The sequence below is a fragment of the Nilaparvata lugens genome, chromosome 5 (genome assembly GCF_014356525.2).
Source record: "Nilaparvata lugens isolate BPH chromosome 5, ASM1435652v1, whole genome shotgun sequence".
Classification (NCBI taxonomy): domain Eukaryota; kingdom Metazoa; phylum Arthropoda; class Insecta; order Hemiptera; family Delphacidae; genus Nilaparvata; species Nilaparvata lugens.
In genome coordinates this window covers 12,184,249-12,199,405 of record NC_052508.1, presented here as the reverse complement: position 1 = coordinate 12,199,405, position 15,157 = coordinate 12,184,249, and the positions used below count along the sequence as shown (strand labels likewise).

The window sequence follows — 15,157 nt, the reverse complement described above, 5'->3', positions numbered from 1 at the left end:
TAACCCCTTGGAGGAGACGATTCCGGCTACCATATTCCCGGACCACATGGAGTTGGATCGACATCGGCGGCTTACAAGAAGATTTTCGACACGTGAGTGATTAAAATTTGAATTTAGTGATGGGCGCCCTAGTGCTTCGAATTAATCTGATGATCAAAGCTAGCTCGCCGAAAGGGTTATTATAAATTAAGAAATTAATAAGAGTAATACTTGCGCAAGTAAAAAATTAGTATCAAAGGTATTTAATTGAAAGAAAAATATATAGATCAATATTTTAGAAATTTCTATTTAATCAAAGAAGTACGAAATCTAGGCTATTAAAACATATGCATATAATATTTAATTTTTTGCAATACAATTTGCGATAATTTATTATAGTTCTAATTCACTAGATGAATGGCTCTACCTATTCCGTCAGGTGCCGAATCTTGCACCCTGAGATAAAAATATATATTCGATACAAAGAAATCTACTAAGTACTAGAGATTTTAATATATATATATATTTGGATTATTAGTGGCTAATTTATCAAGCTGATCTTAGAGCACATATTTTTGATTGAATTATCCAAGTCGACAAGTATTAGCAAGTACATGTCGCAGCTACATGCAAAAGAATGCATATGATTTCAAGATAAAGGCACATGGTAATGATTCGTGCCATGAATCTAGAATATAAAGTTTAGCCTGTGATATTTTGCTGATATAAAATTATTGTTCTATTTTTTATATTATATTTTTTATCGCTCTATATATATTTTTTGCCTCGATTGATCTTTGCATTATTTGTGTAATATATGTGTGAAATTTTCATGGTGTGCAATTTATTTTTTATTCCTCAACACTATAGTATAAGTATCATTTTTATATATATATATATTTTATTATTTATTGAATTACAAGAGTTATAGGAGAAGCCCATATCTAGGCCTATCAAGATTTTTTAAAGACTGAATACTATTAGAAAAAACCACGACCTAATTATATTAAATCTCATGCTTTACCGACTGATGCCAAGCAGGAGGCTAATCGTTATTTAAATATAAAGAATAACGCGACACAAAGACATGTCGCCCAACGTGATAGGCCACGGATACGACACAAAGACATGTCGTACCAACGTGGGACTGATGATGAGAGCCAAGCTCATCGAATAATTATTTGAAATTAAGTCAATAACCATACAAAAAATTATAGATAACTTATACGAGTTGTGAGGAAAACTGGCGAAGGAAAATTTGTATTACTTTTTGGGGAAACAAGAGCTTTAAATAGAGAGAAATTATATGTTTTAAAGAAAATTTTATATTATTAGTACTGTGAAAAATTACATGTTTATAGAGAGAGATTATATTTTATGGGCCTAAACTGCTAGTCAGAAATCAATGAATAGTATTATTATATTATAAGAGCTTAAGTAATAAATAGGTTACCTGGCTTGTAATGTCCATAGGCCTATCCTCATTTGTGTCCTTATTAATGCCTTGTTGGCCAAAACTTTCACTTTTTTAACAAACACTTGACACTTAATCCATTTTTAAAATATGAGTCTCTTTTCGTCCACGCAAAGTAAGGTAGCAGACACACTGCAGACGGCGATAGTAGCGGAGATCGACGCTGAGGGGGGCGCGATGGAGTCCAACGCCCAGATATCTTCAATCACCGCCAAGAATCCTGTGAACAGTAATAAACCGTTAAATGTCTCCCAAGAAGCAATAAGGAGGGTTATAGTAGAGGGGATGATCAAGTCATTTTCTAATAGTTTAGAAAAAACAATGACCACAGTAATGAAGACTTAAAGGCGGAAATGAAGGAAATGCGGGAATCACTGAAGGATACATCGGTAAGAATGGGTAAGGAGACTGCGGAAAGAATAGATAACCTACCAGCACAAAACACTTCACAAATTCATGAAATAGCTACAAACAGGAACAATAGTCAACTTATTTCCATAAATAAACAACAGAATAGTAAATCTACACAAATAGCTCACCTAAATTCTGATATAAATCAAAACAAAGTACAACTTAATTCATTGGAGACAGCCGTTGGAGAACAGCAATTATTTTCATCTGAATTAAATGCCGAAGTAGTAGATAATGAAACAGAAGCTTCTAGTCATTGGAAACAGGCCCAAGAGAAGTTGGTACAACTTGAAAGTCAAATACATCAATTTCCGCACGAGAATATAGAGCCTATTCCCATAGCAACGTTTGATTCACTACACAGTTTCAATGAATTAGGCCGTTTTGACAATACAGACCGCTATCTCCAACCTAAAGAATTTATAGATCAGATAAAACTAGTTCAATCATTAACACCCACCTCTTGGAATTTTTGGCGTCTTCGTTTGACTAGTTTATTGATTGGCGAACCCCTGATGTTCTTTCGGAGTAGAGCCCATGAATTTACATCATTGGATGAGTTTGTAGCTGTCTTCCTGGAACAGTATTGGAGCAGAAGTAAACAGTTGGACGTGCTAGCGGACATTATATCATGCGATTTCAACCCTAACTTAGACGGTGCATGTACCACTTTCGTCACTGCCCTACAGTTTAAAAATTCTCAATTGAGCGAGCCCATTAATGAATCGGCATTAGCAAGTATTATTTTAAAGAAGCTACCGTATCAAGTTAGAATGGCACTCGCCACACAACCCATTACTGATTGCAAGCAGCTGATAAATCATTTATATGGCATACAGTCTGTGATGGCAATATCAAACCACCGTTCAGACCAGAGATACGCACAAAATCAACATAACTCAAAATTTAATCAGTATAACAGCCAAAATTATGAATCAGTACCATATGATTGCTCACGATCTACCCCTCAATTTAAACGCCGCTATAATCATAATCAAAATAACAGCTGGAATAATAGAAGTTTTCAGAATCGTCAAACAAACCATTATCCACAGCAAACCTATGAAAGAAATTATTATTAAAGGAACAAGGAGTTATTTGAAGAAAGAGTACACCAGATACAAGGGCTTTAAATTCATAAAGATAAATTATCGATAGGACAGCCTCACAAATCAACAAATGGATAGCAGATAACCCAACCAGCCTACAGTGTAGCTACAAGCAGAAAGTCAAAAGATATGGGAAGAGCACTACAATTCTACATGAAATATCATCGAATTTAAAATAAATATGATAAGAAGTCAAAGGAAAACAACACTATCAAGCCAATTACTAACCTTCCTTAATAAATTTAAAATTGGTATAGGACCTCGTGGCAACAATCCAATGTTTTAATTCCTTCCAGCCGTCAGAAGCCTGCAATAAGGAAAAGAACAATTTTTAAATATGTAATTAAATTATATACATCAGATAAAAAAGGACACAAGCGGGGATAATAAAATTAAAATTTGTTAATTACCTTTTTAAGGGAAAAAATCGAGCAGTTAGGTTAGTTATGAAAGTCGATAGCAAATTCTGATGTAACATGTAACACTATGAATTGTAGAACAGCGAACAGCTGACCAAAGCCACCCAAATCAAATGAATGTAATATCTGTTGAACATATGTTTATAAAAAGAAGTACTGTACCCAAAGAGTTATTTATTATTGTTATTTATTATATTTATTAATGTCGATATATTTATTTATATGTTTTTATATTTATTACTTTTAATTATGCCACGTTTGTTACCTGAAAAGATTTAAAGTGAATACCAGTTACCAAAACCAAAGAGCCATTAGCAAAGAAAGTATTGTACCTGATGTATAGAAAATTATTTATATTAAGACCTAAGAAATACTATAAGATATAAGCCCAGAAGTTTATGAATCGAAATTATTGTCTAAAAGGAATCATTTATGAGAATTATGAAATGTGTGTAGTAAAGTTGGCAGCCCTGCAAGCGGCGAATTCAAAAATTACTGTGTTGTAAATGGTGTCAGGAGGAGTACGTTTAGAAGTTTATATTTATGATATTTTTATGTGTGTTGAGGAGGAGAATTTGTTATTGTTTTTGATAAAGGTATAAAGGAGTGCAGCAAATATGTCTGCGAAATGTGATAGAAGTAGGAGAGTATAATTTATAAATAAAGTATAGTGTATATCAATGTATTGAAGGGTGGGTTTTCATTAAAAACATTGTGATTCTCAAATATTTTGAATTCAAACCCAGGGGCGCGTGTAACATGTTTAAATTTGGGTAGATGAAAAGCCCTAACAGAAATAATAATAGGTCTAAAAATAAAGTAATTGGCTAATATCGCCAAGCAGATAATAATCAAGATAAGATAGCATCAGCTTGTTCTGGCTAAATGGTACAAGAACTTAAAAAGGATTTGAAGGAAGTTTATTACTCATAAATAGATTATTTATAAAATATTTGAAGATTGAGGTTAGGTAGATGTATTCACAGATCGGTGACCTAGAGATCGATCAAACCGAAGAACGTAGAATCTGACCAAAACCCCTTGGCAGAGCTTTATTGCATTCGGATGGTGTGCAATGTGAAAAAACACCCGTCCACGTGGCTAATTATTAGTTAGCATGGAATTAATATTAATATATATAATATTAACTAGCATGCAAAGAGCATAAATAAAAAACCAAATAAAAATAATTTAATGTATTCAGGAAATAAGAGTTACCAGGCGCATGAATACCTAATAAAATTTGCATGCACCAATAGTAAAACGGCAGTTAATGGGCGGCAACTGTAGGCCGATTCAAAAATATTTATATATATTTATATAATTGTAGTAGATTTTGTGTAAAAATTTGTGTAATCTATATTATCAATATGGCTCGAATGCAAAGAAATTATTAATCATATAATCTAAGCAATATTTTGGCATTCTTTGTAAGATCTATTTGAATTTAATGGCGGAGGATTGAGATATTTAAATTTTATGCTAATTTGAAAGTCGGAAAGAGGATCTGTAAAACTGGAGAAGGAAGAACCAGCACTCGCCAGCCAGATGCCACCATAAGAGGACCCCAAATATTTTAGAGCGAAGTACCTTATTAATAATTTTGTAAAAGTTAAAGTTAAAGTAAATTATTTAATTTCTTAAAAGACTTCGTGATGCTATTGTGAAGCAGAAGTCATTTTTCATTTTAATTAAATTTATAACCCCTTGGAGGAGACGATTCCGGCTACCATATTCCCGGACCACATGGAGTTGGATCGACATCGGCGGCTTACAAGAAGATTTTCGACACGTGAGTGATTAAATTTGAATTTAGTGATGGGCGCCCTAGTGCTTCGAATTAATCTGATGATCAAAGCTAGCTCGCCGAAAGGGTTATTATAAATTAAGAAATTAATAAGAGTAATACTTGCGCAAGTAAAAATTAGTATTAAAGGTATTTAATTGAAAGAAAAATATATAGATCAATATTTTAGAAATTTCTATTTAATCAAAGAAGTACGAAATCTAGGCTATTAAAACATATGCATATAATATTTAATTTTTTGCAATACAATTTGCGATAATTTATCATAGTTCTAATTCACTAGATGAATGGCTCTACCTATTCCGTCAGGTGCCGAATCTTGCACCCTGAGATAAAAATATATATTCGATACAAATAAATCTACTAAATACTAGAGATTTTATTATTTTTATATATTTTAATAGTATTTTTCTTGTATTATTTTTAGATGTTATAATATTATAATTGTGTATTGGTTGACATTTAGGTCTACGCACAGGTTTTACTTTGTACGCTACTCCTTAAACATAGATGGACATAAAAAATATACTGCAGTTTTGGGATTATTTTTATATATTTTAATAGTATTTTTCTTGTATTATTTTTAGATGTTATAATATTATAATTGTGTATTGGTTGACATTTAGGTCTACGCACAGGTTTTACTTTGTACGCTACTCCTTAACATAGATGGACATAAAAAATATACTGAAGTTTGGGGATTATTTTTATATATTTTAATAGTATTTTTCTTGTATTATTTTTAGATGTTATAATATTATAATTGTGTATGTTTTTTGAAAAATAAATTTGAATTTGAATCTGAATTAAAACAAGATTTAGTAGAGATGACAGGAATACATTCGTCAATACATTACAAAATTATCATTATATTTACATTTATTAGAGTAACATTATTACTATAGTGAGGTCCACGCTTTAATGGCAGTGGAGAAAGATAGGATAACAACGTTGCCAATCCTCTGTCTTGTCAATGCCTTCAATGGAGGATAACTGATACCGAATGAAAAAGACTAAGAAATTGTTAAAAACCACAGATTAATAATTGAAAGACTGGTCTTTCTAAGTATCAATAAATCTGTGGTTTTTGACAATTTCTTATAATAAATTATATTTTATCAAGCAAGAAATTATATTTTTCAATAATGTCATAATGAATTTTCAGATTCAAGATTAAATATTTTGTTAATTAATTATATTGTTAAAAACTATCTAGCAACAGAGCAAAGCGAGAAAGAGATAGCGCTATCAGCTTTGTTAAATGATAGACAAGGATAGCAAAATTGCTGATCAAATACTGCCATTATAACGTGAACCTCACTCTAGTTTCAGAATTACTTCCTGATGCCAGAAACCCCACTTATAAATATTCATTGTTTAATTAATTTTGATTGATTTAATTTAATTTAAAAGTATTTTTTAAAATGTAAGAATGATTTTTGTGTTTTGAATTGTAAATTGAGTGTGTAATTGAAGAATGTTGTGACATAACCTAGCTACATTTGGACTGTTGTATAAATTAGAATTTGAACCGTTTTGGGCTCATAAGCCTGTGGTACTTTTCTGTAAGTTGTGTAATTCAGAATGATTGAATAAATTAAATAAAATAAATAAAGATTCACGTTATAAATTCAGTACCTGACGTTGTTTTGGAGCTCCTCGTTAGTTTGGAAGCTTTACCCTCAAAGTCATGTCTTCAGTTGGGGGAAAGGTATAAGTTACCAGTGGCCAAGTCATGTTTGTATGGTGGGTGATAGAAATTATCCCATTTGATTTGCTGGAGAAGCAGTTTGGTTGCTCCAAGCAGTTTGAATGTGAGTCCGAGCTGTCATGTGTCATGCATCACAACGATTCTGGAAGTCATTTCAACTCACGTCTTTCATTTTCCGAGACTATTCACGCAAAACACCATCACTCGTAACGGTTCCTGAATATTCTTGAATCATTCTTCGTTAGATTTATGCTGAACTATTGCCTGTTTCTTGCAAAAACGAATAGTGCTAGGTAACTAACACTTGACGGGAGATTCAAGTGAGGCGACCATGTTTCTGGGTTTATAACTCGACAAGAATCGACGATCTCTGGCCGCTCCGATCACAGGGCGTTTGGTGGGGATGATCAGCTGTTCAGATCTGTGGAAGTCGCCCCCTACAACTTTTCTGTGTCTTATGTTGAATGTTAAAAAATGACCCATAGAAGGCGGTGGAAACAGAAAAGTGGCAACATTGCGTTCCTATTATTTCCGCTGACTTTATAACGTAAGTATAACTATGAGCATAAAGAAAAGATAACGTAAGTTGTATCAAATTATTGTGATGTGTATCAAGTTGAAATGATACTGTATCATAATATTGGTTTGATGCTGTATCATGTGTGGTATTACTGTATCATTTTGTGGTGATACTGTATATTATGGTGATACCAGATTGAAAGGAGTGATCCGTGGTCCAGTGGATAGAGTGCTTGCGTAGCAGCATAGAGATCCCGGGTTCAAACCCTCTCAATACCAAAAGTTTTTTAACCAGATCACTCCCGTGTTATCGGATGGGCACGTTAAACTGTCGGTCCCGGCTGAAGTATGACAGTCGTAAGGCCCATTGACGGCTCAAATTATATATTCAGGCGGTGGGACCTTCCCGCAAGGGACTCCCCACCAACAAAAGCCATACGAATTTACTTTTTACCAGATTGAAAAAGTATCACAGGAAGATACGGTTTCCCATGGTATAGGTTGTTTATGTTCCCAATTCCAAGCCGATTTTTGTTAACTCGGCCAAGCCGATTACTCCTTACCAAGCTGATTACTGTCGTCTACTGTCTATTATTACTGTTTTGGCCGGGTGAGAGTGTATTGTAAGATCGGCACAGTCTAAGAAACTACCAGCAACACATAGCTTCACGAGAAAACTACTAAAAATCGGCTATTAACAATGAAATTTGGAGCATAAACACCCTACTTTGTTATACTTTTTCAATCTGGTATCACCATAATATACAGTATCACCACAAAATGATACAGCAATACCACACATGTTACAGTATCAAACCAATATTATGATACAGTACCATTTCAACTTGATACACATCACAATAATTTGATACAAAACTTCCAAACTTTAAATTAATTCTACAAACAATCTGGTATCACAATAATATCACCACAAAATGATACAGCAATACCACACAAGATACAGTATCGAACCAATATTATGATACAATATATCATTTCAACTTGATACACATCACAATAATTTGATACAAAACTTCCAAACTTTAAATGAATTCTACAAACAATCTGGTATCACCACCGTTTTCACATGCATTACAACTTCATATACATACAAAGATGGCACAGTTAATAGACCAAGCTTTTTAAATAAAGGCCTACAAGAGTCTAACCTATTCACTTTCTCTATACATCTGAGTGCCTTCTTTTGAATCTTAAACACTCTGTCCATATTTTGTTGAGATGAATTACCCCATACTAAAATAGCATACCTAATATGAGATAGTATAAGTCCATGGTAAGCAGTTAACAGTAGTTTTTTATCATTCAGCCTAGCAAGTTGCCGCAGGACAAATACCCCAGATGATATCTTATTACATATCCTCTCAATGTAAGGATGCCATGTTAATTTCCTGTCCAATAAAATTCCCAAGAATGCTACTTTCTCTTCTTGGTCTAATTCATTTTCCTCTACAAACACATTTATTTCTCTATCCTCTACTGAATTATATTTACTTTTGAATTGTAGGAATTGACATTTCTTACTATTTATTGTTAATTGCCTTTGCTTCAAGAATTGGACAATCGACTGTACTCCAGTAAAAGCATTTATTTCTAGACTATCTAATAAATAATTGTTAAAGATAAGCGATGTGTCATCAGCAAACAACAGAGCTCTGTGATCTTTTAACTCTTTTGGTAATTGGTTCACATACAACAGAAACAGTAAGGGACCCAGAATTGAGCCTTGAGGTACTCCAGCCTGGACCTCCAGTTTTTGAGATTTAATTTTTACTATTTCATTCCCATCCACCTTGGTAAGCTCAACACACTGGTTTCTACCTATGAGATATGATTCAAACCATTTTAGTTCTATACCATTCACACCTACAGTTTTTAGTATTTCCAATAATATTCTATGGTTCACACAATCAAAAGCTTTGGATAAATCAAGAAATATTGCGGCTGCCTTCTCACCTGAATCTATTATATCTATTAGTCTTTCAACAAGGGATACTATTGCAGTCTTAGTAGATTTCCCTTTCTGGAACCCATGCTGTTCATCACATATGAAATTAATTTCTTCCAGGTGCATCAATAACCTATTTAAAACTACTCTTTCAAAAATTTTACTTATTACATTTAGAATACTAATGGGTCTATAATTTTCAACTCTTTCAGAATCACCGCTCTTGAAAATTGGCAAAATTTTTCCTTGTTTCAGATCATCAGGGAAAATACCCTGCTCTAGTGAAGTATTAAGGAGATGCAATAAAGGGTCCAGTAATTCATTTTCACATTCTTTTAAAATTTTGCTTGAGACCCCATCCAATCCTACTGTTTTTTTGTTTTTCAAATTTTGTATTATTCTTGACAACTCATCTCTTGATAATGGATGAAATTTAAATACCTTTTCAATTGGCTCAGCATTTAATGTAGTTGTATTATAAGTATTAGTGTTCAGTGACTTTTGGAGATTATATGCAACCTGTTGATAATATTTATTGAAAAAGTTACAAATGTCTATACTATCATCCATATAATTTCCATGTTCATCGATTATCCTAGGGACATTAGTAACTGTATCTTTTTGAGCTGCTCTCCTATTTCTATTAATTACCTCCCAAACAGCAGAGTTAAAATTGGTACTAGTTGTTAATATTTCAGCTGTTTTCTTACACTTAGCTTTCCTCACTTCTTTTGAATAGTTTTTCTTTAGACATTTGTATTTGACCTCACTCGGAACATCCCTCACTAATTTAAATTCCTCATAAGCTTCCCTAACAATATTTCTTTGAGTAAGAATATCTTCAGTTATCCATTCATCTACTTTGTTTAATTTACTTTTTACTTTGACTTTTTTTATCGGACAGCATACACTAATGTGAAATCTTAGAGTATCAATGAATTGCTTATATTTGTAATTTAGGTTACAACTGTTATAAACACTACTCCAATTTTCTTGAAGCAGTTCCTGCTTCAAACAATTTATATTTCCTAGCTCATATTGCTGAATTTCTTTCACAAAAGTTTTTTTTCTGCTTGGATTCTGGCCCTGCAACTTAACATCTAAAATTTGATAGTTATGATCTGATAGATCTGAGCTACCTAGCCTGACATTACAACCTTCTATATTTGTGAGGATATTATCAATAATTGTCTGTGAAGTTCGAGTTACTCTTGTATATTTGTGGACCTTAATTTCTAAATTATTCATATTAATAATATCTCTAATATCCTCTGTCATTTTATCCTGCCTGGCAAAATCAGTATTGAAATCTCCTACTACTATAACATTTGTGAAACGAGCGGTTGTAATTTCCAAAAGTGTATGGAGCAGCTCACAAATTTTTTGCCAGTCTCCATTTGGTGACCTATAGATACCTAACACTGCTACCTCGAATCGATCATCAATTTTTAACCTTAGTCCTGTCACCTCTAAATCCATCTCAACAGAAAATCTCTTAACAAAATCCAGTTCATAAGTTTGGGTAAGTTTAGCATTGCTAGTGAATATACATACACCACCACTTCTATGAGCTATTCTACAAAATTCTGATCTCAGTGAATAGCCTGGAATCCTAACTTGATTTATTTCCTTTATTTTTAAGCCATGCTCTGTGAAAATAACAATGTCAGGATCCTCCTGTTTAAGAAATACTTCTAATCTGTCAATTTTGTTGCGAAGATACTGAATATTTTGATGGTAAATACTAAAAACCTTACCATCTTGTGCTACTCTATCTCTAGCATTTGTAGCTATTTCCCTTTCCCTGTTTTGAGCCAATTTACTAAAAAATCGTTATTTGTTTTTTTGACTGTTTTTAAACCAGAGGATTGCAAACGGCTTTCAATCAGCTCTGCCAATCTATTACAAAAGATTACTTTGCCAGATCGATTTAGATGCAACCCATGATTAGTGAAGTTATGTCTTTTCAGCCTTTCATTTAGAAAACAAATCCCCTGTTGTTTAGAATTCTTATTTTTTAGGCTGTTGATTGTATTATGGATTGATTTGTTTGTCGAATTGATTGCTTCATTTAATTCTGGCCTATCAAACCTATTAGGAATAGTACTTATTATTAAGTTTGTTTTTTTGCTGAGTGGCACAATTTCCTTAATTTTTTCTGTTACTTGAACTTTTATGAATAAACTTTACTAATAAACTTTTATGAAGTATTTGGAATCATATTCAAGACAAATAACACGAACTGACCTGTTAAGGCCGGTAAAATACCATAACTCCATGATAACGGGCACATGGTTATCTTTTAATAAACTTTTATGAAGCATTTGTCATCATATTTAAGACAAATAACACGAACTGACCTGTTAAGGCCGTTAAAATACCAGAGCTCCATGATAACGGGCACATGGTTATCTTTTAATAAACTTTTATGAAGCATTTGTCATCATATTTAAGACAAATAACACGAACTGACCTGTTAAGGCCGTTAAAATACCAGAGCTCCATGATAACGGGCACATGTTATCTTTTGATAATCTTTTATGAAGTATTTAGCATCATATTATGAGACAAATAACACGAACTGACCTGTTGAGACCATCGGAATGCAAGAACTCCCTGACCACAGGCACATGCTCGTCGGCGGTCGGGCGGTCATCCAGACAGACCGCGAACAGCGCGCTGTCGACCGCTTGTAACTGCTCCGCGTTCCCCGCTTCCAGCAGGCGTTCTCGCGCGTTCGCCCAGCGGTCACGCTCCAGGGTGGTCAGAACGCCCAGTGGACTCTCTGACGGTTCTTTTGTGCGAGGATGTGTTCGAAGCTGTTGTAGATCAGAGAGGGGTCAACGTAGTTACCTGTCAAATCAAATGTAATTGAATTCAAATTGATGTATTTTCCATGAAAGTAATTACATAAATTGATAGAATAAATAATAGTAATGATAATACTTTCTCTGGTCTAGGGTACAACACGACCAGAGGAGTTTATTTAGAATAAAAACATGTTGATTACAAAAAGCATATAAGCTATGATTATTTATAGCATTATTTTTCAATTTTATTCAATCATTCAGAATTACACAACTTTCAGAAAAGTAGCACAGGCTTATAAGCCCAAAACGGTTCCAATTCTAATTTATACAACAGTCCAAATGTAGCTAGGTTATGTGTCACTTAACATTCTTCAATTACACACTCAATTTACAACAATTATCAATTACAATATAGCACTAGCCGCAAATAGCAACTTGTCAATTCAATTAAACAAGATCTTCCCATAGTAGCCTACAGCTCCAGGGTGGTCATAACGCCAAGCGGACTCTCCGACGGCTCCTTTTGTGCGAGAATGTGTTTGTTAAATAAAATACAATAACATAATGCTTTAATGCAATAACTTTTTTCTTTGATATTTTTCCATCGACAAAAATAAACAGTGAAAATACATTGTCATGAATGAATTTTAATGAATAAACTACAAGACTTTAATGCTAATAGTTTCTCGTTCCATTCCGAGCTGCGATGTATTAGCACACGGTTTTGACGTTTTTACAAAGAATGAATGAAGTTTTATTCTTAATAAACAAAAATACAAGGAAATGTAAAATACATGCATATCAAAAACAAACAAGTTTATAATATGCAGAACTGCATAGTAACAAATCAAATACCAAATTTAATGTAACTTATTAAAGAAACGACGTGCAGTTAATTGTTTATTGTTAATTGTTATTAACAATAAACAATTGTTAATGTTATTTTGACAATTAACAAATGTTTGTTATATTACAAACTACTTTGTTAATTAAGAACCTTAATTAACAAAGGTTCTTGGACCTTTTGTTAATTGTTATTGTAATGGAAGCTTGCCGTTCGAAAGCACTCCAGTCAGTAAGTAAACAAAATTGCTTATTTACTTAAAAAATTGTCTGCATTTCATTGTAAAAGCATCAAAACCGTGTGTTACAAGACACACGTCTGTCTTTCTATCCGACGCTCCAGTCCATCATGAACTTTGTCCTCCATCACTATGCCCCTCCAGCAATCTCTATCCTCCACCCAAGCTTTCCATACTCTCCTTCCCATGGTGCGTTACGTCATCCAGCCAACTTTTCTTGGCCAACCCTGTATTTTTCTTAAAAACAAACTCTCCTTGTGAACAACTTTTGGCAGCCGTGTGCTCTTTATTCTTTCAACATGCCCTAGCCACCTGAATCTCTGTGCCTTTCACAGTTTATCTACTCTGCAGTCATTCAATATGGATATCTACCAAAACATCACCTTCATAACAACACAGAAAGTTTACAGATGGAAATTACTGAGATATTGCATTTATTCAAATGCTAATGAATTAATAATTGTTATTAAACGAAAATTCAAATTAAATGCTGTAAATCACCCCGAAGACTTCTGTCAAAGTCTGCCGAAGACTGCAAATATTGACAAGAGGGTAAACAGCTATAGTCTGTCCAAACTGCCATGACCCCTGAAAGATTAAGCCGGCCCTCGCTTCCCCACGCGCAGGCACACACGCCTGGCCTACCTGCGCCATTGATATACTATGTATACTACGTAGTATACAGGTAGGCAGACAGTCCCTTTACTCACACACACACAAAAGGCGACTGCGCTTGTGTGTGTGAGTAGTAGGAGGGTCAGCCTAATCCTTCAGAGCTCATGCCTGTTTGGACAGAGTATAGATCTATGCTATATCGCTATAGATCGACGATAGGAAATCGATGTTCGCTACTATTCAAAAATAATTTGTCAGCCCGGGGATCGAACCCCGGTACCTTTTAATTGCAGGTCAGGAATGCTTACCCTTACGCCAAACTGACAATCTCGGCAATTGGGAGGTACCGGGTTGACAAATAATATTACAATAGTAGCACTCATAGAATTTTCATCTAGCTGTTTACCCTGTTGTCAATATTTGCAGTAAGTCTAATATTTGCAGCAGTCTTCGGGGAGATTTACAGCATTTAATTTGGATTTTTGTTTAATAATAATTATTATTAAACATAAAGTTATTATTTATTTAGTTGTTGATAAGGTATTTATCAAACGTGTATACTGTATGAGTATACTAATAATGAGCTCTGAATAATAATTAACTTACCATTATTATCAATGATGTCAAAGGTATAGAAGTGTCCTTTCCTCAAAACGACAATATGCCTCTTGGTAACATCTTGGTACAGGTAATCTTTGCCTTGACTTGGAATTCTTGTTGCATTAAAAAGATTATTGTACTGTGACATGTCCAGTGGATAGGCCTGAAATTCAATTTCTATGAGAAAACTCATACTGAAGGAGGTAACATTCAAGTTCAAATAATTTATTAGTTTGTGAATATATTTTAGACCCAAATATATATGTGAATACAAGTAGTGATAACTTCTAATGAAGCATTCAAGGTAGCATTCAAGTTTCAATTTATTAAGTACGGTACCGAATTGAATCTTTTGCAGTTGTAGAATCCAAGATATAAATGATAGAATAGCTCATCAGATAATCTATCATTTTTCATTTCAGAGTCTACAACTGGGAGTTTACATCTCAGATTCTGATCTGTGGCCAGATATTGATTAAGTAGAGTGATCGAGTATAGATTAATCAAAAAATCCACTTGAAAGAGTGGCTTGAAATTAAAATTGTCTTAAATCACCTCAAAATCTAATATCAACGTCTATTAAACTGGTTTATGAGTTAGAGATCTTGATTATCTTCAACCAATTTGTACTCTATTAATATAATATGATCACCGC

At 33.6% G+C, this 15,157-nt stretch overlaps 1 protein-coding gene across 1 annotated transcript in view; it reads right to left on the bottom strand.

The window, feature by feature from the left end:
- Window positions 1-15,157, bottom strand: part of LOC111050267 (carnitine O-palmitoyltransferase 2, mitochondrial) — a 44,514-nt gene that overhangs the window by 22,672 nt on the left and 6,685 nt on the right. Inside the window, 3 exon segments of the mRNA XM_039429380.1 lie at window positions 11,955-12,192; window positions 12,195-12,248; window positions 14,509-14,665. Coding sequence (XP_039285314.1) covers window positions 11,955-12,192; window positions 12,195-12,248; window positions 14,509-14,665 — 449 coding nt within the window.